The 27,219-nt window shown below is 47.2% G+C and overlaps 1 protein-coding gene and 1 long non-coding RNA gene across 9 annotated transcripts in view; one reads left to right on the top strand and one right to left on the bottom strand.

Annotated features, from left to right (window-relative positions):
• MTMR3 (myotubularin related protein 3) overlaps positions 1–27,219 on the top strand; it is a 203,931-nt gene that overhangs the window by 109,603 nt on the left and 67,109 nt on the right. For 5 of the 8 annotated variants that reach the window (XM_050923678.1, XM_050923682.1, XM_050923680.1 and 2 more), the window contains 3 exons: positions 10,524–10,640; positions 22,826–22,858; positions 26,378–26,460. In XM_050923678.1, the coding sequence (XP_050779635.1) occupies positions 10,524–10,640; positions 22,826–22,858; positions 26,378–26,460 (233 nt within the window). Of the gene's footprint in view, positions 1–10,523; positions 10,641–22,825; positions 22,859–26,377; positions 26,461–27,219 lie in introns of those variants that run through there. The other 3 variants (XM_050923684.1, XM_050923679.1, XM_050923685.1) reach the window with 2 other exon arrangements.
• The window catches only part of LOC127034726 (uncharacterized), a 78,914-nt gene that overhangs the window by 24,683 nt on the left and 27,012 nt on the right, over positions 1–27,219 (bottom strand). The window lies entirely within an intron of this gene.

Raw genomic sequence — 27,219 nt, 5'->3', positions numbered from 1 at the left:
TAGAGTCAGAGACTCTGTCTGTGCCTTCTTTTAGTACCTCCATGGCCATCCGGACACGCATCTGTGTCATCCCACATGCGCAGATCTTATGCTCAGGACCACGATTCTGATATGATGGCCAGCGGGCGCCAGCCCCGAAACCGAAAGAGGCTTGGCAAATGAACCTGTTTGGCCGCCAGGTGTACTCTGCAGAGACCCTGCAGCTCTGGGTAGCAAAGCAACAAGGCTTGCTTAGCTGCAATAATTATAGCACCTGGGTGGAGGTAGTTTAGTTTATGGAGTTTCTCCCTCAAAACTCCCGCCAAGAGTTCGCTACCGTCTTGGAGGACGGAGGAAAAAAGGTACCCAGAGCGTCCCTCCAGGCCTCGTTGGACGCAGCAGTCTCTGCAGCCAGGACTCTGGCGTTTGGTGTCGCCATGAGGTGCATCTCATGGCTTCAGGTTTCAAACCTCCGGCCGGAGCTGCAGTAGGCCATGCAGGATTTACCCTTTGTTGGCAAGCGGCAAGGACAGCCCCAGGCTGCCAAGCCTGATGGACAATAGGGTCCTAATGCGCTCTCTCAGCATGCATATGCCAGCGACCAAACGCAGGCCTTTCTGTCCCCAGCCGCCATACTCTGTGCCTAGCCAGAGACACGACTTTGGCAAACGGCGAGGCCAAGGTGGTCACAGACGAACGTCAGGACCCCTAAAGAGCCAAGGTCAAGGTCCCTCGCAATTACCACTGGGACCAAAGACGAACCTTCCAGGGTGCGCCTGATGGCGGTGTACCAGTCACAGGCCGGGATCCCAATCCCGCTTTCTCCTGGCGTGGCCCCAGTTAATTTCAGATCGCTGGATCCTGCGCACGGTGGCGCATAGGTACCACCTCTAATTTGTTCCAGCCCGGTCCCCCTTCAGGGACCCCTCTCACGAGCAATTCCTCGTACAAGAGGTGCAGACGCCGATGGACGAAAGGGGCAAGGGGTTTTACTCCCGTTATGCCCTAGTCCCCCACTCGAACGCAGGTCTCAGACCTTCCTAGTTCTGCACGGACTCAACCGGTTTAGGATAAGGTTGAAGTTCCGCACGGTATCCATGGGAACCATTATTCCATCCTTGCCTCCTGGGGGCTACTATGCCGCCCTGGATATGAAGGACGCGTACTTTCGCAACGCCATCTTCCCTCCGCGCAGGAGATACCTCCGCTTTCTAGCCAACTGTCAGTACTTCTGCTTTACGGCCATAGTCGCCACCTACCTTCGCTGATGTCGGATATGCGTTTTTCCGTATCTGGACGATTCGCTTATCCGAGGAGACTCTGAGACAAACCACTCAGCGCGTGGGCATCGTCACGGTCTTATTAACAGGTCAAAGCCTGATGATTACTATAGAGCAATCCACTCTGGTTCCCACGCAGAGGTTGGACTTCCTAGGAGCGATCCTGGTCTCCTCCCTAGCCGGAGCCTGCTTATCACAACTGCGGTTTTAGGTGATGGCAACAATCATCTGAGGTCTGCAGGCTTTCCCAACGACCTCGGCTCGTACTTGTCTCAGTCTCCTGGGTCCATGGTTGCCCACAAGTTTGTAACCAAACACGCCAAGCTCCGCCTCCGTCCTCTCCAAGTCCGGCTCACCTCGGCGTGCCACCGGGACAGGGAGCCAATGGTCATGGTAGTCACCGTTCCCTCGAGCACCTTAGGCTCCCTAGAGTGGTGACTAACCCACTCCCTGGTGTGGGCAGGGATGCGGTTTCATCCGCCCCAGCCCTCACTGCCCCTGACGACGGACGCGTCATCTCTCTGCTCAAGTGCTCATGGTCACTCCGAGCTTAAGGCCTTTGGTCTTCTCGGGAACTGGCATTCCACATCAATGCCCCAAAAATGAGAGTAGTCCGCCTGGCGTGCCAGGGGTTCCAGCGGCAGCTGCGAGGCCGTTGTATCTCGGTGTTTACAGCCAACACAGCGGCCATGTGCTTCATAAATATCCAGGGAGGGACATGGTCCCCCCCCCCCCTTTTTGTTGTCAGGAGGCCATCCATTTCCGGAACTTTTGCATGGCCCACTCGATGGAGCTGGTGACGTCCTTTCTCCCAGGCGTTCGGAACGTCTTGGCGCTTTCACTCAGCAGGTCTTTCCTGTCTTACGAGTGATCACTCTGCCCCATGTGAGGCGCTCTGCTCTCCAGAAGCGGAGATGTTTCCTCACATAGACCTGTTCGCTCACCGCGAGAGCAGAACATGCCAGATGTTCTGCTTCTTCCAAGGTCTCTCTTCGGGATCGATCTTGGATGCATTCCTGATGCCGTGGAAAGGCCAACTCCATTATGCCTTCCCACTGTTCCCACTGGTTCATTAGGTCCTGCTCAAACTCCGCAGGGGCAGAGCGCGCATCATCATGATCACTCCAGAGTGGTCCAGGCAGCACTGATATACCACGTTGCTCGGCCTGTCAATAACAGACCCAATTACCCTGCCACCCCACCCAGTCCTCATTACTCAGGGCAATGACAGGCTTCGTCACTCGGACCTGCAACCTCTTCGCCTCACGGTGTGGCTGCTGCGTAACTGAGCCGGGGTGACAGGAAGCCTTCCACCTGGTCAACGTACCGGGCCAGGTGGAAGCGTTTCTTCTACAGCTGCAATACGCTCGATCTTGCTCCTGCTGAGGTCTCGATCCCCTCTATTTGGCCTGCCTCTGGCCTTCAGCGGCAGGACCTGGCGGTATCATCACTGAAGATACACTCAGCAGCCATCTCTACCTTCCAGCCAGGCTAAGGTGGACGTTCCGTGTTCTCACGCTCTAAGGGTTCGAGATCCCTCAAGGGCTTGGAGAGCTTGCACCCTCGGGTGCGCCGCCCAGCCCCGACCTGGGACCTCAACCTAGTTTTAACCAGACTTATGTCTCCCCCAGTCGAGCCGTTCACGACTGGCCCTCTGATATGCCTGTCTTGGACGACAACTTTCCTCGTAGCTGTTACATCAGCCAGACGAGTTTCCGAGCTCAGAGCTCTTACGGGGGTTCCACCGTACACTAGATTTCACAAAGACAAGGTGCAGTTATGACCGCACCTGGCTTTCCTCCCTAAGGTGGTTTCGGCCTTTCATGTTACCCACAGCTCAACGCAATGGGCACAACCATTGCACTCCTTGGACATCTGTGGAGTGCTCGCATTTATATTGCGCTGCCAGAACCATTTCGTAAGGTGGCCCAGCTCTGTCTCGGTAGCGGGCCAAAGGGAGGACTTGCTTGTTTTCCTCTCAGAGGATCTCATCTCGGGTGATGGCAGACTTCCACACTTGTTATGATTTGGCTCATATTTCCCCAAGCCACATCATCGTGCAGTTTACCAGGGCTCAGGCTTCATCTGCCGCCTTGCTGGCTCGTGTTCCTACACATGAGATCTGTCGCGCAGCTCCATTGGTCCTCGGTCCATACCTTTGCTTCGCAGTATGCCCTGGTTCAACAGACAAGAGATGCTGTAGCCCCTGGCTCAGCAGTTTTCATTCTGCCACATTTCACTCCGACCCCACCGCCTACGTAAGGCTTGGGAATCACCTAACTGGAATGGATATGAGCAATCACTCGAAGAAGAAAAGACGGTTACTCACCTTTGTAACTGTTGTTCTTCGAGATGTGTTGCTCATATCCATTCCACACCCGCCCTCCTTCCCCACTGTCGGAGTAGCCGGCAAGAAGGAACTGAGGAGCGGGTGGGCCGGCAGGGGTATATATCAAGCGCCATGATGGCGCCACTCCAGGGGGCGACCTGCCGGCCCACCGAGTTGCTAGGGTAAAAGTTTTCCGACGAATGTGCACGCGCGGCGCACACACCTAACTGGAATGGATATGAGCAACACATCTCGAAGAACAACAGTTACAAAGGTGAGTAACCGTCTTTTCCTTGCTCACATGCATTCTACGACCTGCCCTCCTTCCTTGTTACTGTGGATTTCTGGATTCTCTGAGTTCTATTTTAGTGAACAAATTGAAAGGCAGTTGTGGCTGCCCCTCCCTTTATGCTTCCAGAGGGCATTCAGGGTGCAGGCATGGCCTCAATGGACATTCTTCTTGCAAAAGATTCCAGTCTTACCCACATGGGGTACGTGTGCAGCAGAATCATAGGACTGGAAGAGATCTTGAGAGGTCATCTAGTCCAGTCCCCTGCACTCATGGCAGGGCTAAGTATTATCTAGACCATCCCTGAGAGGTATTTGTCTAACGATGGAGATTTTACAATCTGCCTAGGCAATTTATTTCAGTGCTTAACCACCCTGACAGGAAGTTTTTCCTAATGTCCAACCTAAACTGCTCTTGCTGCAATTTAAGCCCATTGCTTCTTGTTCTATCCTCAGAGGTTAAGAAAAACAATTTTTCTCCGTCCTCCTTGTAACAACCTTTTATGTACTTGAAAACTGTTATCATGTCCCCTCTCCGTCTTCTCTTCTCCAGACTAAACAAACCCAGTTTTTTCAATCTTCCCTCATAGGTCATGTTTTTCTAGACCTTTGATAATTTTTGTTGCTCTTTTGTGGACTTTCTCCAATTTGTCCAGATCTTTCCTGAAAGGTGGCACCCAGAACTGGACACAATACTCCAGTTGAGGCCTAATCAGCACGAAGTGGAGCGGAAGAATTACTTCTCATGTCTTGCTTACAACATTCCTGCTAATGCATACCAGACTGAGGCTCGCTTTTTTTGCAACAGTGTTACACTGTTGACTCATATTTAGGGTGACGAGATATCAAGTGTGAAAAATTGGGACAGGGGTTGGGGAATAATAGGCACCCATATTTAAAAAAAAAAAGCCGCAAATATCGGGATTGACCCCACTTATTATGTCCTTCCAGCATGACTGTGCACCACTGATGATTACTCTCTGGGAATGATTTTCCAACCAGTTATGCACCCACCTTATAGTAGCTCCATCTAGGTTTCATATCCCTAGTTTGTTTATGAGAAGACCATGCGAGAGAGTATCAAAAGCTTTACTAAAGTCAAGATATAACACGTCTAACACTTCCACCCATCCGCAAGGCTTTTTACCCTATCAAAGAAAGCTATCAGTTTGGTTTGACACAATTTGTTCTTCACAAATCCATGCTAACTGTTGTTTATCAAGTTATTATCTGCTAGGTGTTTGCAAATTGATTTCTTAATTATTTGCTCCATTATTTTTCCGGGTAAAGAAGCTAAGCTGACAGGTCTGTAATTCCCTGGGTTGTCCTTATTTCCCTTTTTATAGATCATGGCACTATATTTGCGCTTTTCCGAACGTCTCCTGTCTTCCATGACATTTCAAAAGATTGTCACTAATGGCTCAGATACCTGCTCAGTCAGCTCCTTGAGTATTCTAGGAAGTATTTCATCAGGCCCTGGTAACTTGAAGATATCTATCTTGTCTAAGGGTATGTCTACACAACGGGATTATACCGATTTTACAGAAACTGGTTTTTTAAAACAGATTGTATAAAGTCGAGTGCACGCAGCCACACTAAGCACATTAATTTGGTGGTGTGTGTCCATGTACCGAGGCTGGTGTTGATTTCTGGAGCATTTCACTGTGGGTAGCTATCCCATAGTTCCCATAGTCTCCCCCGCCCTTGGAATTCTGGGTTGAGATCCCAGTGCCTGATGGAGCAAAAAACATTGTCGCTGGTGGTTCTGGGTACAGCCTCACCCCTCCCTCCATGAAAGCAGCAGACAACTGTTTTGCACCTTTTTTCCTATGTGAACTGTGCAAATGCCATAGCACAGCAAGCCTGGACCCTGCTGAGCTCAAGACAGCAATCATGGATGTTGTAAACACCTTGCGCATTATTATGCAGTCTATGCTGAACCAGGACCTGCTAACCCAGGCAAAGAGGAGGCAGCTACGGCAGTGCGGCGACGAGAGTGATGAGGACATGGACACAGAATTCTCTCAAACCGCGGGCCCCTGCGCTTTGGAGATCCTGCTGCTGATGGGGCAGGTTCTAGCCATTGAATGCCGATTTTGGGCCTGGGAAACAAGCACAGACTGGTGGGACCGCATAGTTTTGCAGGTTTGGGACGATTCGCAGTGGCTGCGAAACTTTCGCATGTGTAAGGGCACTTTCATGGAGCTTTCTGACTTGCTTTCCCCTGCCCTGAAACGCCAGAATACCAACATGAGAGCAGCCCTCACAGTTGAGAAGTGACTGGCAATAGCCCTCTAGAAGCTTGGAATGACGGACAGCTACTAGTTAGTCGGGAATCAATTTGGAATGGGAAAATCTACTGTGGGGACTGCTGTGATGCAAGTAACCAAAGCAATCATTAAGCTGCTGCTACGAAAGGTTGTGACTCTGGGAAACGTGCAGGTCATAGTCGATGGCTTTGCTGCAATGGGATTCCCTGACTGTGATGGGGCGATAGATGGAACCCATATCCCTATCTTGGCGCCGGAGCATCAGGGAACCCAGTACGTAAACGGAAAGGGGTACTTTTCAATGGTGCTGCAAGCACTGGTGGATCACAAGGGATGTTTCACCAACATCCAGGTGGGATGGCCAGGAAGGGTTCATGACGCTCGCGTCTTCAGGAACACTACTCTGTTTAAACGGCTGCAGCAAGGGAATTACTTCCCAGACCAGAAAATAGCAGTTGGGGATGTTGAAATGCCTGTAGTTATCCTGGGGGACCCAGCCTATCCCTTGTTGCCATGGCTCATGAAGCCATACACAGGCAGTCCTGACAGTAGTCCGGAGTTGTTCAACTACAGGCTGAGCAAGTGCAGAATGGTGGTAGAATGTGCATTTGGCCGTTTAAAGGCACGCTGGCGCACATTACTGACTCACTCAGACCTCAGCCAAACCAATGTCCCCTTTGTTATTGCTGCTTGCTGTGTGCTCCACAATCTCTGTGAGAGTAAGGGGGAGACCTTTATGGCGGGGTGAGAGGCTAAGGCAAATCACCTGGCCGCTGGTTATGCGCAGCTAGACACCAGAGCGATTTGAAGAGCACACTACAAAGTGGTGCGCATCAGAGAAGCTTTGAAAACGAGTTTCATCACGGGCTAGGGTATGGTGTGACTGTTGTGTTTGTTTTCCCTTGATGAACCCCCCCCCTTGATTGACTCATTCCCTGTAAGCAACCCACCCTCCCCCTTCAATTACAGCTTGCTTAAGGAAATAAAGTCACTATCGTTTAAAAATCATGTATTCTTTATTAAGTCATTATAAAAAGAGGGAGAGAACTGACAAGGTAGCCCTGGTGTGGTTTGGGAGTAGGATAGGAGGGAATGAAAAGGCCACTAAAAAAATTTCAAAGTAATGACAGCCTTTTGGTTGGACTGTCCACGGGGGTGGAGTGAGCGGGTGCACGGAGCGTCCCCCCACATGTTCTTACGCATCTGGGTGAGGAGGATGTGGAACGTGGTGAGGGTGGTTATACAGGGGTTGCAGCAGCACTCTGTGATCCTGCTGCTGTTCCTGAAGCTCCACCAGATGCCGGAGCATGTCAGTTTTATTACGCAGCAGCCCTGGAGTTGCATCCCGCCACCGCTGATCTTCCTGCCACCATCTCTGATCTTCCTGCCACCACCTCTCATCTCGAGCATCTCTCGTGTCCTCACGTTTACTGGCATCTTTCTTGTAATTTGATATCATGTCCTTTCACTCATTCAGATGAGCTCTTTCATTGTGGGTCACTTCCATGATTTCCGAGAACATTTTGTCTCGCGTCTTTTTTTCCGCTGCCTTATCTGAGATAGCCTTCAGGATGGAGTAGGGAGGCTTAAAAAATTTGCAGCTGCATGAGGGAGGGAAAAAGGGAGAGAAGTATTTAAAAAAGATACATTTTACGGAACAATGCTTATACTCTTTCACGGTGAACAACACTATTCACCTTACATAGCACATGTGATTTCACTACAAGGTCGCATTTTGCATCTTAATATTGAGTGCCTGCGGCTCTGGTGTTAGAGATCTCACAGACGCAGGTCCGGGTAGCAGAATTCAGCTTGCATGTGGCCATGGTAAGCCATTGTCTTCTGCAGCCTTCATATATCCAGCGCCCTCCATTACCAAATACCAAGCAAAGACCGTTCAGTGCTGCTTCTTTCCTGTTAACATTCAGCAGCAGAAACCACCCCCCCCATCCAATTATCTAGGATGATCGCTTTACCCCTCCTCCCACCATGTTGCTGGTATCATGGAAGATTACTGCTAAACACCTCCCTCCCCCACCCCCCACCCCATGTGGCTGGTAGCAGGGAAGATCCCTGCTACCCAAACGCGAAAAAGCTCAGCGCCAATCACACACTCCCCTTCCCCCTGCTTGGTTACCTGCAAGGCAGGATTTCTTTTAAGCAGCAGGCAAACAGCCCAGCAGGAATGGCCATCTCTGTCCCCTTAATTAAATTCCTGAATTTCAACAAGGTTACCATGAACGATATCACTCTCCTGAGGATAACACAGCAAGATAAAGAACGGATGTTGCTTGAAAGCCAGCAATCACTGGGACCATACGCAGTTAGGCTTTGTCATACAATGATACCAGATTACTTGCTACATGCATGGCGTGGTCAAGTGTCCTACCATGGTGGACGGAATAAGGCTGCCCTGCCCAGAAACCTTCTGCAAAGGCTTTTGGAGTACCTCCAAGAGAGCTTCATGGAGATGTCCCTGGTGGATTTCCGCTCCATCCCCAGACATGTTAACAGACTTTTCCAGTAACTTTACCGGCCGCGAATGCATCCCAAGTCCTCAGGGCAAATCAATCATTAAAAAACGCTTGCTTTTAAACCATGTTTTATATTTACAAAGGTACACTCATCAGAGGTCCCTTCCATGGCTTCATTGTCTGGGCTAGTGGCTTGGGAGGGCTGGGAGGGTAATTCTGTCAGGGTGAGGAAAAGCTCCTGGCTGTTGGGGAGAACGGAGTGCTGTGTGCTCTCTGCAAGCTCATCCTCCTCTTCCTCCTCCTCATCTTCCCCGTCCGCGGAATCTTCAGCAATGGCTGAGATTACCACCCCCATCTCGGAATCCATGGACAGGGGTGGGATAGTGGTGGCGGACCCCTTGAGAATTGCATGCAGCTCAGCGTAGAAGCGGCATGTTTTCGACCCTGCCCCGGACCTTCCGTTTGCTTCTTTGGTTTTCTGGTAGGCTTGTCTGAGCTCCTTAACTTTCACACGGCACTGTACTGAGTCCCTGGAGTGGCCTCTCTGCATCATGGCCGTGGAAATTTTTTCAAATTTTTTTTTATTTCGTCTTTTGGAACAGAGTTCTGTTAGCACGGAATCCTCTCCCCATACAGCGATCAGATCCAGTACCTCCGTGCGGTCCATACTGGAGCTCTTTTTCGATTCTCAGGATACTGCATTGTTATCTGTGCTGATGAGCTCTCCATGCTTTCCAAACAGGAAATGAAATTCAAAAGTTTGCGGGGCTTTTCCTATCTACCTGGCCAGTGCATCGAAGCTCAGATGTCTTTCCAGAGTGGTCACAATGGTGCACTGTGGAATACCGCCCAGAGACCAATACCGTCAAATTGCGGCCACACTAACCCTAATCCGACATGGCAATACCGATTTCAGTGCTCCTCCCCTCGTCGGGGAAGAGTACAGAAATCGATTTTAAGAGCCCTTTATATCGATATAAAGGGCTTTGTTGTGTGGACGGGTGCAGAGTTAAATCAGTTTAACTCTGCTAAATTCGGTATAAATGCGTAGTGTAGACCAGGCCTAAGCAATTTTTAACTTGTTCTTTCCCTATTTTAGCCTCTGATCCTACCTCCTTTTCACTGGCATTCACTGTTAGAAGTGCAATCCATGTGTGGACAATGAACATCTCGAGAACTGTAGTTACTATAGAACAGCTGTTCTTTTTCTAGCTGCCAGTCCTGCAAGTTCAATTTCAGATCTGAGAATCAAGCTGAGTTTTCCTTCTTGGTTATCATCACTAATAATAAAGGTTCTTCAGGTCAAATTGCATGCTGCCTAGTCCCATTGTCTGATGAGTTTGTGCCAATGTAATTGATTGGAGCTCAGTAAACAGTGCATTTGCTGGTGTACAAGAAGGAATGAACTATTCCTTTTAGCTATATTGGTTCTGCCTGGTTAACAAAAACAAAACTTTTGTGACCCTACATAAGCAGATAGGACTGTGAATATATACAGGGAGCAGTTTCATTGAGTACTATTTTTATATTGTTTCTTTGCAGAGAAGAATTGCATCTAAAAATGATACATAGTTTTAGTTCTTTCATAACTCAGACATCTCAAGGGATTTTGCTCAAACTTCCAAAAATATTTCACCTTTGGGCTGAGATCAAACATGGACGTTTTGAGCCCCAAAGGAGATCATTATGAGACAGTTGTGTACGTTAAAGTAAAGCTACAATGGACATCTGCACAAAATCGTAACTCGCTTCACTGCCAGTTGTAACAACCTTAGACATACCATGCAGTGTTTCAGTCTCCCCTTAGGGGGTGTGCGTGAACAGCTTGAGTGGACATTTGTAAGCAGGTATACATTTGTAGCTCATGTTTTCTAAAGGGCTCCTTTCTCCTTCTCTTCTGAAGGTCCCTTTCCTTGAACTTCATGGTGAGAGCACAGAGTATGTGGGACGAGCAGAGGATGCCATCATTGCACTTTCTAATTACAGACTGCACATCAAATTCAAGGAGTCTGTTGTGAATGTAAGTTTTATTCATACTGCTGCCATGATACAGGCATTCAGAATGAACTCAGATATTGTTCACTCTGCTTATGTGTTATAACCCTTCCACTCCTGTGAATATCTTGTCTATTTAGATGGTTAGCTCTTTGGGGCAGGGGCTGTCTGCTATTCTGTGTTTGCATAATGCCTAGCACAGTGAGCCCCATTTTTGATTGGTCTTTAGGCACCATCGTAATAACCATGATTAAGGCTACAAATCTGTCACGGAGGTAATGGATTCTGTGTTTTTATGAGACCTCCACAACTGTATGCACTGCTACAGGCTGGGGACTGACTGGCTAAGCAGCAGTTCTGCAGAAAAGGACCTGAGGAATACAGTAGATGAGAAACTGGATATGAGTCAACCGTGTGCCCTTTTTGCCAAGAAGGCTAACAGCATATTGGGCTGCAGAACTAGAAACATTGCCAGCAGATCGGAGGAAGTCATTATTCCTCTCTATTTGGCACTGGTGAGGCCACGTCTGGAGTATTACGTCCAGTTTTGGGCCCCCCACTACAGAAAAGATGTGGACAAATTGGAGAGAGTCTAGCAGAAGGCAACAAAAAGGATTAGGGGGCTGGGGCACATGATTTACGAGGAGAGGGTGAGGGAACTGGGCTTATTTAGTCTGCAGAAGAGTGAGGAGGGATTTGATAGCAGCCTTCAACTACCTGAAGCAGGGTTCCAAAGAGGATGGAGCTCGGCTGTTCTCAGTGGTGGCAGATGACAGAACAAGGAGCAATGGTCTCAAGTTGCAGTAGGGGAGGTCTTTGTTGGATATTAGGAAACACTGTTTCACTAGGAGGGTGGTGAAGCACTGGAGTGGGTTACCTAGGAAGGTTGTGGAAGCTCCATCCTTAGAGGTTTTTAAGGCCTGGCTTGACAAAGCCCTGGCTGGGATGATTTAGTTGGTGTTGGCCCTGCTTTGAGCAGGGGGTTGGACTAGATGACCTCCTGAAGTCCCTTCCAACCCTAATATTCTGTGATTCTATTGAAAATCCTAATAATTCAGCCCCACGTGGCTCTGGGCGGCAGAGGTTGGGCTTGAGTCCTGAGGGGCCTTGGGCTTTGGCTTCAGCCCTGGGCAGCAGGGCTCGGACTTCAGTACTGATGTAGTGAATACTGCAATACTGTGTATATTTTCATGATTTATTGTTCTTTGCCCGCATCCTGTCCATGAGTTTTATTAAAAATACCTGTGCCAAAAACTTAACCTTCACCTTGATTAATAATAATATAGAAATTCAGAGTGAAGGGTACAATGAACCTTCTCTTTAGGTTACCTGAAGGGGATAAAACAGGTTAGGATGGCAAGAGCATTCTCTACAGAGAGCAAATTCATACTTAGTTACTAAAATAAGAAGCCTAATTTTCAGAGGTGCTGAGCACTCAACAGTTTCTGTTGACGTCAGCAGAACTATAGATTCTCAACATCTTTCCAAATGCTATTTAGGAGTCTAACTTTAGACACCCATATTTGAAAATTTTCTCATGTGTGTCCAGGTTCTGACAATATAAAACGCGATTTACATAGCTTTTGTGCAGTCTTTTAAGTTACTAAATATAATGCTGACAATCTGTGTAGTCTGACTGGCTAAAATATCAGCCATTAATTATATAGAACTACCTGGTACTTTGCACACAGTACAGAAGCATACACATTGCATACTTGTGATAAAATAGAACCAGCAAATTAAATAAAAGTATCAAAATGCTTAATTTACGAACCACTTCCCTAGGCATTTCCTGAAGTTTGCCTGGCTGGCGTTAATGTCATTGACTGCTGCGAGCTAATCAGGAAATGCCCATTGTTGGGCTGGTTGTTAAACAGCATAAGCAGTAATGTTGTTATTTTAGTGCTGACAAAAAACAAAGAAATTCAAGCATGAGTTTGACAATTGTCCTCCATTCAGTTAATTGTAGTACATGTCACAAAGTAATCTGCGACATCTGCTGTATTTTTTGGATACATAACTTTGGTTCTTGATGGTATGTTAGCTTTAGTTTATGATGGTATGTCAGTCTTAACTTTGAGTGTTTCTTTAATCAGTTTGTTGCAGAGCCAATAATGTTAAGAAGAAAATTAAGTATCATTTACATGAAGCTTTTTACCAATATTCTAAAACTAAAGCTTCATGCAAATATATATTATACTAGGTAGATTATAATAGCTCTAATAATGTACATGTGATTTGTGGATTTTTAAAAACTAATCTAAAGACATAATTATAATTGATCGTGTAAATTTTTTTAGTTCATGAATTGTGAACATGAGAAACTATACTGGTATATTTGTCAGACTAGTGTAACTTCCATCCATGTATTCTGTCCATGTGCTAAAAATAACAGTGTGAGGATTTCGGGGGAAAGAGTCTCTGTTTTTCTGGGTTTAGTGTATTTTTCTCACTTTAAAGGCAAAAATTTGCAATAAGGGTCACATCTTCAGTTGCAGCTAAGGAGCATGCAGGGCAGAGATGTATGAGTGTACATGTGCACAAAGTTAGTGTAAAGTTTATTTTTCATTTTGGAGCCAATCTTTTAATGTAAATTCGGAGCAACCTTTGGAATGCTCTAAGTTGCTACAGCTGTTAATAACTCACAAGGAGCAGAATGACGGCCAGGGATCAGCAAGACATAGAAAAGCCTCAACTGCACCCCTTTTGCTTCCACCAAGCCACCCTCTTTTGTCTGTGCTTAGCAGCAGAAGGGGAGGGGTGACATAGGAGCTACACTGCAGAGGATTTCCTAACACTGAATGACCCTCCTGGGGTCACGTAAGCTAGCTCTGTGGCTAGATTCTATTGGTGGTGATAGAGAATGGCTTCACTGCACCCAAGAATCTAGTCCTGTGGGTATGTCTACACTAGAAATATAAATTGACTGATATTAGTCAGCCTAATTACTACAGTGGTTCATGTCCACACTACCGTCCTTAAGTCGGTGGTACGCATCCTCACCAGGGAGCGCTTCCACCAACCTAAGAAGGACAGTGTAGGGGGCTGAGATCCAGGTCTCTCAGCTCTGCAGGCAGCTGCCTGCTGGGAGCCTGGCTGCCTCACAGAGTCCTGGGATCCCGGCGGGCTTCCCCCCTCCTACCCTGTTCCCTGCCGGAGGTTGGGGAAGCTACCCAGGGCTTTCCCCTTCCCCATTCCTCACTCAGAGCTGTGGGAAGGAAACCAGGGTCTTGCCCCCAGGAAGCAAGGTCCAGCTGCCCTCATTTCCTTCCCAGCCCGCTCCCCCTCAGCCAGGCAGCCTTCTCGAGCCGTGAAATTGACAAGACTGCCCGACTCCCAGCTGAGAGCATGGTCCATTCTCCCCTGCCTCTCAACCAGGGGCAGAGAGGGATGGGCAAAGCTGCCAGGGCTTCTCGCCCTGACTCCTCGCTGGCAATGGGGTGTGGGAAAGCCTCCTGTGGCTCGCTTTGTACAACCCTATTACCTGCCTCGTGCAGGCATATTCTCAAACCTGTTTCTGTGGAGACTGGCAATCCTGGGGCCTTACAAATAACCCTCCAAATAAATTAAGGATCTCTGGCAGTCCAGGGGGCCTTGGTTCTGACTCCTCCAGATCATTCGATGTTACCAACAGTGATGCCTAAAATACTGCCTGAGGAGGAGGTGGCTCCTCTCTTTTATCAGAAGCATTTGCAGATGGACTAAGAACCTGATTTACCATCGGATGAACATGTGGGCATGGCTTGAGCATGCTTTCCTCCTGAGGACGCTATGCAATTCCATGATTTGGTGGATCATATGGTGTCCACTTTAAATCTATCTGCAGTGCCTGTATAAGAAACTTATCACCCAGTGTTTGATATCGTTCGGACTACTTTGAGAAGTAGACTATCCCTACCCATTTTGGATGGGTTGCTACAGCCAGTTAAATCCATGTAGACTATGCCTGCTTCTTGCCAACCTATTTCTAAGTAAGCTGACAAGTTGTATCAGATACCCTCTGAGGGGCTCTCCTACTTTCACACCCACCCTGTCCCTTATTCAGTGGCAAATTATCAAGTAGTCGTGGCCTGTTACCATAAATTCCATTTATGGGAAAAGATGGTATTTTTACAGGACTTGCCTAATGACAGAAGAAGGTTGGGGAATAGTGTCTTAACAGAGGGCCAGGATGTAGCCGAACATGCACTCACAGCTTCTTTGACTCTGCTGCCAGAGCACTGGCGTTTGCTATGACCATCAGGAGGCACTCATGACTCAGTTCCTCCTCCCTAGCTATGGACACTAGAATTAAGCCGGAGGATCTTCCTTTTGAAGAGGGAGGCCTTTTCAGTGAAAAGAAAGACGAATTGCTGGGAAAACCGAAGGACACAAGCGTTGGCTCGCTCTCTGGGTTTGATTCCCTCTGCTAGGAGGAGGTCTTCCACTTCTAGTTTCCGATACCGGAGGCAGTCTTACCCCACATTCTTTATCTTATCTCTTGACAAACCAGGATGTCAACAGTACCTGCAGCCTCCCAGGGCAACTGTAAGAAAAAACCTTTCAAATCAAAGTCCAAATCTAAACAAGTCACTTTCTCATCAGCATCACTGCCATGGAATAACAGGCGTAAATTTTGATGGGATGATCAGGATTTGAGAACCAGCCAGTCAAGACCAATCTGTCCTCCTCTTTGGAGACCGACTGTCCCACTTCATGAGTCAATAGAGGCAAATTACATTGGACCAATGGGTTCCAGAGATTGTAGAAAAGGGCTGTGATATACAGTTCCGAAGATTGTCTCCCCCCATCTCCCCTACCTCTTCCTCTTCAGGGACCCCTCTCCTGAGGCAACTCTTTTCGCACCAGTAGAAAAATTGCTTCTGATAGGAGCAGTCAAGGAGGTTCCTGAATACAATAACTCCTCACTTAAAGTCATCCTGGTTAATGTTTGTTCGTTGTTAGGTTGCTGATCAGTTAGGGAACATGCTTGTTTAAAGTTGCGCAGTGCTCCCTTCTAACGTCATTTGGCAGCCACCTGCTAGGTCCATTGCTTGCAGGAAGAGCAGCCTGGTGGAGCTAGCTGGTGGGTGGTTAGAACCAGGGTGGACCTACAGCCCCCCATCAGCTCTTCTTATCGGCTCCCTGCTCCCCTAAGTTCCCTGTGCTGCAGCTGCCCAGCAGGCTAGCAATTGTAGCTGTCCCTCCCCCCACTGCCATGTGCTGCTCCTGCCCTGTGCCTTGGAGCTGCTCCCCATGACTCCTGACTGCTGTGTGTGGGGAAGGAAGAGGGGGGGTTAATGTCAGGGTGTCCCCCTCCCCCTTGCTCTGGCACCCCGCTTACCCCATCTTCCATAGAGCAAGGGGGACACATGACAGAGGGAGCTGACAGAGGAAGCTTCCAGGCAGCAGCAGCTGCGATCTCAGCTTGATGATCTAATTAACAAGGCAGTGTACTTCTGACCCCACTTTTCATACTTAAAGGGGAAATGCGCATCTCTCTCTCTCTCTCTCACACACACACAGGGTGTGTGTCTCTGTCTCTGTCTGCCCTCCCTCCTTTCCTGCTGCCTTGTACAGTAGAGTGTGAGAGTTAACCCTTGAGGGCTCAGCAAATTGCAAGTTCATCATTTAGCAGTAAGACATTCCCTGGAAATATCCCACCCTCTGACTCCTCCACCTCAACCAAGCTTCACAATCATCATCACTGTGCACCAGTATTAATTTGTTTGTTCAAAACTTATACTGTGTGTGGGTCCTGTGCTTCTAGGCGGTTATTACTTGCCTCAGTGGCTCACTGTGTCCCTCCATGTAGTCCATCTCTCTCTAGGGCCAGGTTTACAGTCTACTGAGCCCTTTTCATCACAAGCCAGCAAGGAGGTTGGTGAGAGTACTCCCACACTCTCTGTTGTCCCTGGAGGCTTATTTCAGAACAGTTTAGCCTCCTGTCCTGACAGGGGCCTGACTTCCCCTCCCAGAAGATGTTCTTGTAGTGGTGGGTTGGGGGGAACTTGGACCCGCCCTCTACTCTGGGTTTCGGCCCAGGGACCCTAATGGTAGCAGCTGTTGGCTGCCAACTTTCACTGCCAGAGATGCTACATTTCCCTGGGCCACTTCCCCACAGCTATCCTGCTTCTCCCTTCTTCACCCTTACCTTAGGGCTCCCTTAACGATGGTTTGAGGGTGTCTTCATTAACCAGCCATTCAGCTGCATTTCCTCTCCCCTGGCTCTCCTCTGCCTGACTGGAGTGATCCCTTTTTGTGGTATCAACGGGGCCTTAATTAGAGTCAAGTGGTCACATTAGCTTAATGGCCTCATCTGACTCTTTGCAGGTTAATTAGGATCAAGTGTTCTCATTAGCCTGGAGCAGCCCCTGCTCTGGTCAGTCAGGGAACAGAAAACTGTTAATCCAGTGGCCAGTATATCTGCCTTCTGCTATTCTGCTGTACCCAACTGGCTTGGGTCTCTCTCTCTCTCTCTCTCTCTCCTCTTTTATCTGGTGACAAAAATTTCCCTGGAACCTAACCCCCTCATTTACATTAATTCTTATGGGGAAACTGGATTCGCTTAACATCGTTTTGCTTAAAATCACATTTTTCAGGAATATAACTACGTCAAGTGAGGAGTTACTGTACCTGAGCTGTCAGAGGTTTTAATCCCTGCTATTCTTTGGTGCAGAAAAAGGATTGGGGTGGGGGTGGGAGGTTAGGCCAATACTGTATTTAAGGGATTTAAACATATATATTTAGAAATTTTGGTTCTGCATGTTTATCCTGGCCACTATAATCCCTTTGATGTTGATCATGGATTGGTTTGTGACTCTAGATCTAAAGGACATGTATTTTTATATTTCTGTTTGTCAAAATTGTCTGAAGTATCTTCGATTTGTGGTGGCTGGTTGCCAGTTCCAATACAGTGTGCTCCAGTTTGGTCTTTCCATGGCACCCAGAGATTTTACAAAATGTTTGTGGTAGTGACTGATCTGAGGAATCAGGGTATTTTTCTTTACCTCTGTTTAGACAAGTGGCTACTAAAGGCTTCTATGTGCAAGGATCTGTTAAAACCAGGGTTGGAAGACAGGATACTGGGCTAGATGGACCATGAAACAAGATGAACTCCCAGACTGCTGCACTGTGCAGCACAGCATGGGGAGGAGATGACCAGCCCTCTGTGAAGAAAGAAGTGATCCAGGAGTATTTAGAAAAGTTGGATGAGCACAAGTCCATGGGGCCGGATGCGCTGCATCCCAGGGTGCTAAAGGAGCTGGCGGATGTTACTGCAGAGCCATTGGCTATTATCTTTGAAAACTCATGGCGATTGGGGGAGGTCCAGGATGACTGGAAAAAGGCTAATATAGTGTCCATCTTTAAAAAGGGAAGAAGGAGGATCCAGGGAACTACAGGCCAGTCAGCCTCACCCCAGTCCCTGGAAAAATCATGGAGCAGGTCCTCAAGGAATCAATTCTGAAGCACTTAGAGGAGAGGAAAGTAATCAGGAACAGTCAGCATGGATTCACCAAGGGCAAGTCATGCCTGACTAACCTAATTGCCTTATAGGACAAGATAACTGGCTCTATGGATGAGGGGAAAGCAGTGGACATGTTATTCCTTGACTTTAGCAAAGTTTTTGATAGGGTCTCCCACAGTATTCTTGCCAGCAAGTTAAAGAAATATGGGCTGGATGAATGGACTATAAGGGGGATAGAAAGCTGGCTAAATCGTCGGGCTCAGTGGATAGTGATCAATGACTCCATGTCTAGTTGCAGCCATTTTTAAGCGGAGTGCCCCAAGGGTTGGCCCTGGGGCCGGTTTTGTTCAATATCTTCATTAATGATCTGGAGGATGGCATGGACTGCGCCTTCAGCAAGTTTGCAGATGACACTAAACTGGGAGGAGTGGTAGATATGCTGGAGGTAGGAATAGGATACAGAGGGACTTAGACAGATTGGAGGATTGGGCCAAAAGAAATCTGATGAGGTTCAACAAGGACAAATGCAGAGTCCTGCACTTAGGATGGAAGAATCCCATGCACTGTTACAGAGTAGGGACCGAATGGCTAGGCAGCAGTTCTGCAGAAAGGGACCTAGGGGTTACAGTGGACAAGAAGCTGGATATGAGTCAACAGTGTGCCCTTGTGGCCAAAAAGGATAACGGTATTTTGGGCTGTATAAGTAGGGGCATTTCCAGCAGATCGAGAGACATGCTCATTCCCCTCATAGAATCGTAGAATCTCAGGGTTGGAAGGGACCTCAGGAGGTCCTCTAGTCCAACCTCCTGCTCAAAGCAGGACCAATTCCCAACTAAATCATCCCAGCCAGGGCTTTGTCAAGCCTGACCTTAAAAACCTCTAAAGAAGGAGAGTCCACCACCTCCCTAGGGAACCCATTCCAGTGCTTCACCACCCTCCTAGTGAAAAAGTTTTTCCTAATATCCAACCTAAACCTCCCCCAGCCAAAGAGGTGCTGTGTCCAGTTTTGGGCCCCACACTACAAGAAGAATGTGGAAAAATCGGAAAGAGTCCAGTGGAGGGCAACAAAAATGATTAGGGGGCTGGAGCACATGACTTATGAGGAGAGGCTGAGGGAACTGGGATTGTTTAGTCTGCAGAAGAGAAGGGAGAGAGGCCACACTTCTTTGCTCTCACGCCCCTGGAATAAGTCTTAGGCAAGGGGGAAGTTAGCAGCCTTGGGGCTTGATCCCTCTGGCAAGGTAGAACAGTGAGTGGTCCAGGAGTGCCAAGACCTCAGGCAGGGCAGACCAGTGAATAATCCAGCGACACCGGCCCTCAAGCAAAGCAGGGCACCAAACAAAGAGTCTGATGTGCTGGCAAGGGCTAAGCACCCAGCAAACAGTCTGGGGGGCCTCAGGCAGATGGTAGACTCTCACAGGCCTCCAGGGGTGGGGTGGCAGGGGTAGGGGGATTCACCAGATTCCACTGCATCCCAGCCCAGGGCCCTAACAGTGCCGGAGTGTTCTGCCACTAGGTCAGATCCCAGCGAGGATCCAGCTGCAACACATTGAACTGGACTCAGGCAGCAGCCCAGCTGGACTGTAGTCAAATATCCCTGGACTACATCCTACCCTTCCTTCTGGGTGTACCTGGATCTCTGGGTTGTCCTCTGGGTTGCCCTGTCATGTCCCTCATGCTCTGGGGAGAGGGGGTATAGAGGAGGGGGACACCCTGACATCAGTCCCTCCCTCTCCCCGCTCTGTACAGCAAGTAGGAGGCTCCTGGGAGCAGCTGGTCAGGGGCTCCAAGGCAAAGGGGCAGGAGCAGCACTGCAGTGGCGGGAGGGACACCTGAAGTGCGTGGCACTTGATAGCCTGCTGGGCAGCCGCGCAGCTTAGAGGGATCTTAGATTGTCACTATGTTAAAATAAAATTGAGGGTCTCAGTGGTTTATGGGATTGATAATAGGAAGTAGATAAAGGCTTTCACCTTGAGGTCACCAGTTTAATTCTAGCATACACTGGTAGTGTCTGAAAATTATCATCTAACAGCTGTCTTGTGGCATGCAAAATTGGTGGGTGGTCTGATCATTTCCTAGCAAGCTGCTTGCTGGCCTTGTTATAAAATATGTTACCACAGCGAGACATCAATTTAGCAGCTCAACAGAGAAGCCAAGGACTGAACCCCCGACAAACTAAGAGTTTGTCCCTAAAATTGGCCACTGGATCAGGGCATATGTAAATGCTTGCACTGCCCCTACCTCTCTGTGGATAAATACAGGATTTCATTTGCAAAGACTGTCAGTTTAGCATTTTTCATGAATGCCACTACATAGTTGGCTGTCATGTGGGTTCCAAAAGCTTTGGTGGCATGATAAGATCACAAATGATGGATATAGATTGAATATCCAGTCAGACCGAGTTGAGAGTAATCCAGGTGGTGCTCGATGCAATGAGGCTATGCTGTTTTGGAATTTTCCTTGATGATGATGATGAGCACTGAAAGTTTATGTTGAAACCAAAACCTCACTGTTTATGATCAGAAATGAGTTTCTACAAAATTATGTTGGTATGTCCATATTTATTGTGCCTCAGTGACTTTCCTATCTGGTCGGTTCAGTTTACAAGTTACAACAGTTTACTGCCAGTCAAAATTGCAGACTCCACCTGATTCCTCAAGTGATGTTAGTTCTGCTTTATATATCATCATTAATCATAAGAATTCAGATGACATTTATGTTGATGATGTAAGAGAGAGACTAGAATGCTTATTCTTCTGCAACAGAATTTGATCTTCTCTGCTAACCTAGTGCTCTAGGTAGAGAGGACTTAACATGGAGGATAGAAGATAAATGCAGTGATTAGGCACCATTTTTAGTGTCATAGTTTGGGACAGTAAGCACTTCAGCTGTATCTGCACAAATGGTGCATCTATAATTTGAAAGTGTGCTGTGTACTGTTGACCCTACTTATCGCCATTCTTTCCCATTGTTTTTTTAAATCAGAATTGCTCTTTAAAGAAGAACTGGTTAACCATAGGAAGGGGCTTTTCATAACTTGGAGCTTTACTAATTTTGTAAGCTTTATTTTAATTTTGAGCATATCATACTGTCAGAGGGTGGCTGGTCCCTTAAGGCCCCAATCCTACCGGTGACAAGCTTTACTCATTTCCTCAGGGTGTAGGTCATGTAACTGGTGGGTCAGGAGACCCAGTCAGACCTGCAGTAGATAAGGAAGAGGCTGGGAGAGCAAAGGAGCTACAGGTGGCTATTGGCAGATGGAGAAATATTCCTGCCGTGGGGGAAGACACCAGCTCAGTATGTAACAGGGAGTGCACCTACCCTGTAGTACCACCTGTTGGCCAAGTGTGGCTCTGCAGCACTCTGCCTCTGTTTCCCCTTTACTCAGGCTCCTCAATAACTCTGCAAAGGCTTACATCCATTCAATCCCCCTTTTCGGGGTGTCAGGTTTATTAACATAAAATAAACACAAAAATAAAGTCTTTTCTGCCCCAGTCTCAGAGAGGGTCTGTCTTTTTAAAGTTCCCTTTTTTCACCCTAGTCCTATGCTGAGTACAATCCTTCCTTCTAGAAGGTCTGCCTTCTTTCTCTCCAAGCACTTCTTACCTGTCATTTGACACTGTCTGCCTTCTCCACAGGCCTCCTTCCTCAGCAGTGTCTCTCCTGCTGACTCAGTGCCCGGCAGCAGCCTTATTACTCCCTGCAGCATCTACAAGCATCTACCAACACCCACATACAGCCCCTTCTCTCCCCAGCCTCTTCTTTATTTACCACAGATCTGTTTGGGTCCTCTAACCCACAAAACCTGAGGCTGAAAAGGATCCTAATGGGAGCGGGAAAGAATCCGCTGATTGTCCTCCATGTGGGAACGAATGATACGACTAGATTCTCACTGGAATGTATCAAGGGAGATTATGCCAGCCTGGGGAAGACACTTAAGGAAATTGAGGCTCAGGTGATCTTCAGTGGGATTCTGCCTGTTCCTCGAGAAGGGCAACAAAGGTGTGACAAGATTATGGCGATCAACAGATGGCTCAGGCAGTGGTGCTATAAGGAGGGCTTTGGGATGTACGGCCACTGGGAAGCATTCATGGACAGAGGACTGTTCTCTAGGGATGGACTTCACCTGAGTAAGGAGGGAAATAGACTTCTAGGATGGAGGCTGGCACAACTTATTAAGAGAGCTTTAAACTAGGAATTTGGGATTTGTTACAGGAGTGGGTGGGTGAGATTCTGTGGCCTGCATTGTGCAGGAGGTCAAACTAGATGATCATAATGGTCCCTTCTGACCTTAAAGTCTATGAGGTGGACTGAGGCCCATCTCCCTTTAAGGGGCCACCACCTTGTGACTCATACATTCCAATTTGTGTAAGACTTCATATCCTAAATTAGATGTTGGTACTCTGAATGAGATAACAACCTTCCCACCTCACTAAAGAAAAGTACTTCTGTATATGAGACAGGACCTCCTACAAAAGTTCCTGCTTGTAGCATGTTATGTTGGATGCAGTATTCTCAAATGGAATGAATTTCCAGAGCCTGATTCCACAGCTGCTGCATGTAAGCAACTCCTACTGAAGGAAGTGCAAGTTGGTCCCATGCAGCAGCTGAAGAAGTGGCCTTCCAGCAAATGCCATGTGTGCACCAATTCTTGGACTTTTGCAAGGGGCAACTGTGTGGAGAAGATGGAATCCAGTTAAAAATACCCAAACCCAGTCTTCGGCTTTTATCTTAATCTTGGTTTTTTGTTTACAATTCAATAGACTGTCTGTCAATCTGATGCTTGTGAAATCTCAGTAAGTAGCACAATGCTTCTAGATCACTTTCTGCATCTATGCTTTGACCAGAAAAAAATTGCATTGATGATGCTCACCTTGCAACAGAGCAGAGAAAGGCAGTATGCATGAGTCCTTTCACTGGATAAATTGATAGAGCAGCATAGGAATAGGAACATGGCGTTTGAAGTGGAAAAAGAAAAGGCCCAGCAGACCACATGTAAACTGATGAAACTATGACTGTCAAAAGTGTTGACTTATATTCATGCAAGGGATCATTAGTAAATTCAACAATGGTACTGTGAGTGCACATCAAAACTTGAATTCCCAGGCTGCTAACTCTTGATTTAATTTTTTTTAAGGAAAGCCTGAAACTATTACTCCTGAGGGCATTCTGTGCCAAAAAATTAAAAATCCTGCTGCAAAAAAATAAAAATTCTGCACATAATATTTTAAAATTCTGCAAATGTAATTTGTCAAATAAATGTGGAGGCTCCAGCATGGTATTGGGGAGCACAGGCCACTGACTGCGCAGAGGTGAGAGATCACTGTGCAGCTTCTCCTCCCTCCTACCCCCAAGGACACGGACTCAGTGGTGAGGACCCAACCCAAGGACCACGCCTACCCCAGAAACATCCCAGCACCCTGCCTCTCCATGTCAGGTGCACCAGCTATGGGCAGGCAGGTTCAGCAAGGCAGAATCCAAGTGTGGAGAGACTTAGTGGGGGGATCCAGATGTGGGTTGAGATGGTTCTGTGGGGGCGGGATCCACATGTGGGTTGAGAAGGTTCTGTATGGGGCAGTCTGGGTGTGGAGGGGAACTGGATGCACAGGGGCTTGCTGGGGGATTTTGTGTGCAGTGGTAATGGGACTTTGTAGGGAGGTCTAGGTTAATGAGTTTGGGGCTCAGTGAGGGGACATGGGGGGTCCAGATGCTGGAGGAGTGGGGCTCGGTGGGGTGGGGATCCAGCTGTGGGTGGCTCATCGGTGTTGTCCAGGTGCAGAGGGAGTGGGGCTCATCGGGAGGGGGGTTCTGGGTGTAGGGGAGTGAGGCTCAGTGGGAGTGTCTGGGCATGAGGGGATCTGGATGCACAGGGGTTGGGCAGATGGGGGAGCAGCTCCCTGTTCAGGGATCCCACGCTCTGCAGCTGAGGAGCAATAGGCGCAGGAAGCGGGGTAGTGTGAAGGAGGGAGTTTGCAGAGCTTCCTGCAGCTGGGGGAGAAATCTAGGGGTGGGTCTGACCTGGCCCTGGATGCTGTGCAGGGGAAGGGGAAGTCCCATCCTCCCCAGTCCACATTACTAGCTGAGCCCAGCACTGGATAGGAACCACCCGCCTCCTGCCCCACAGTGATTTACCTCTCTGACGGGCACCCGAAACATACTGTTGAGGAGAGTCACATGACCGCTCTTGTGGCTTCCCTGTCAGAAAGTAGTAGGACAAGTAGTAATGGGCTTAATCTGCAGCAGCGGAGATTTAGGTTAGATATTAAGAACTTTCTACCTGTAAGGAGAGTTAAACACTGGAATATGCTTCCCAGGGAGCTTGTAGAATCCCTATGCCTGGCAGTTTTTGAGCACAGGTTTGGTGAACAGCTATCAGATTTAGGTTTACTAGGTCCTGCCCTGGCACAGGGGGCTGGACTTAATGGCGTATCAAGGTCCCTTTCAGCCCTACATTTCAATGATTCTATGAAGTAATACTGGCTGAGTGGGAATTATTTTGTAGTTAATTATTTCATGAATCTCAGTTGGATCAGTTGGTGTTTTCAGAATTTCTCCATCGTATTCATGTATTACTATTTTTTTTCCCCAGACATAATGTTGCCATTAAGCCACAGTCAGCTTCAGGAATTCAGAAATTCAGGAGAAACTTTATTTAATTTTGATAATGTTTTCCAGAGTTCTAAAGTGTTGATAATGTTTGAAGGGAGATAATGAACTATAGCAGAGACAGTTGAGAAACTAAGATACTGCAAGAGCATGATGCTGCAATACCCTCTATACTGTGACATTGTTGGACTTTGATAGCAATGCATGGCTGTTTTTTAAAAAGTTGCTTCTCTGCTGCTATATTTAGATAGACACTATTGTATGTTGTACTGCCTGCAAATATAACTTATGGCTCTTTGAAGAGTAGATTAATTGCACTGAGTGAGTCTGATTTGCAGTGTGCTTCAGCATGAAAAAAAGAGAGCTTGATAGAAATGAAAGGTCATCTGTGAGAAAGGATGGGAGAGTAAGGAAAGATAATTTGGCAGGCAAGAGTTTTATAGGGCAAGTAATAAAGGATGGGAAGAAGGGCTGAAGAAGAAATGAAGGTGGACAAAGACTAGAGGATGGATTGTACGGAAAGAGAAGGAAATGAAATTGATATGAAGGGTTGCCTGGAAGAAAGGATGACAAATTGCTTAGAAAGAAATGTGGAAAGCTGAGTTACTAAATAAGGCTTGTCAAAAGGGAAGAGATTTGTTACTGGAGAAAAGGTGGATTGGAAGGGAGTAGAACAGATGGATGGTTTTGAAAGAAAGGCAAGAAATAGTGTAGAGTTGGTCTTGGAGACTAAGGAAGGAGGAGTAATAATGAGCGGTCAGGGTCTGGAGGGTAGGAAGAGGAACCAGGAAGCAATGTAAGGGGCATAGGGTATTCAGTGAGGAAGGGTTGTCTGTGTAAGATTAGGTTTGGAAGGAGAGTGGTGAAGGAAGGGATGAACAGGTACAGAGATGGTCAAATTGTCTGAAAAGGGGAAATCACCTGGATTGTAAACACTCTTTTGGAACCTAGATTGTAATCTCTTATTTGTTTGTAAAACGCCATGCAGATTCATGGTGGTTTACAAATAATTCTATCTGGTTAAAAAGGGAGGACTTAGAAAAACTGCTCCAATTTAGAACGAAACAGGGTTTTCCCATCAAATATCCCCATCTCTTCATTTATTATATGTAAACTTCATGATAATCCTTCTGACTTGCATGCTAAAGTCAATGGGAGAATGATTGGCAGAGATTTATTATTTTAAAAGCAACCATGGCAGCAACATAAAACATTTGTCTGTCTATGGTACTTTTATAGTCCCCCTAGCTTTGTTATCTGTGTGACTCAGTCTTTTATGTATTTATCCTTACACCATCCATAGGGTAGAGAAATGCTATTCTCCCCATTTTACTGGTGGAGAGCTGAATCACTGAGACTAAGTGACTTTCCCAGGGTCACACAGGAAGCCCGTGGCAGGGCAGGGAGTCTCCTGAGCCCCAGACTAGCACCCATGCCTTCACATATATCATGGTGAAGACTAAAGGATAGGGAGTATAACATGTGGTCTTAGCTAGTGTCATGTGGTCTTATATGGTTTCTCAGCTGAGAAAGAATGGAGTAAGGAACTATCTCATATACAGCAATACACTGCATCAGAACTATTGATTTAGTTATATTTATAGCTCTCTTTGTCCAAAAAGCCCTCTAATAAGTGGCTATGGGACATGCTGAGAAACTGCAGTGTCAGTGCGTTTTGGAATAAGGTCATTTAATCTTTTTAATTACAGGTTCCATTACAGCTTATAGAAAGTGTTGAATGCCGAGATATATTTCAACTTCATTTGACTTGCAAAGACTGCAAAGTTATCAGGTATGTACAAACTACTTTGCAGGTGGAAGGGTTGCTTCATCCAGGAAAGTATGAAATCTAAGCAAGATAGCCTTGCGCTTCCTCATATTATGGATGGCTGCAGCATTTTAGGAGAAATTCCCTGAGGGGCCCCCCCCCCTCTTTTGTGCACATGCTTTCTCCAAAAGATTCCTTCTGTTCTTGCTGTGTACTGTAGCTGAACATTTTAGGAAGGAGGATGGTGGTTATTGGGTCTGCACTCTTATAGTACAATACATTTTTTAGAAACCTTTACTATGCTGGAAATTGATCAGCGAAATAACTTTGGTCGTAGAGATGTTCTAACCCTATGGAGCAATACCTTTTTTAAGATTATTTTGAAATTAATTTCAGTTTCATGTGGTTTTCCCCAGTGTAACAATGGTCTCAGCAAGATACAAACTAGACACAAGTCAATAAATCATACAGCTTCTTAGACAAAAACATTAGATCCTAAACTGGCTATTTGGGACTTGAGACTGCCGCACCTTTGTGCTGCTGTGCAAGGATGAGGGAAGGAGTAAGGACTGCTCCCCTTGTGTAGGCCATGTGAGAGTTAGTCACTCCAGCACTTGTGGAGATATGGGGGAGAATGGGGAAGAGAGGGTATAGGGATGAGGCAAATCCATGGCTTCACCCCCCTTCCCTCTCACTCTCTCTCTCACACTCACACTCACACACTCTCTCTCTCTCTCTCTCTCATTGGTCAGTGGAGCAAAATAGAGCTATATCATTGAAAAA

Source organism: Gopherus flavomarginatus, chromosome 15 (assembly GCF_025201925.1).
Source record: "Gopherus flavomarginatus isolate rGopFla2 chromosome 15, rGopFla2.mat.asm, whole genome shotgun sequence".
NCBI classification, from domain to species: Eukaryota; Metazoa; Chordata; order Testudines; family Testudinidae; genus Gopherus; species Gopherus flavomarginatus.
Note: the sequence above shows the minus strand (reverse complement) of the source record. Positions and strands in the feature narration are given on the sequence as shown.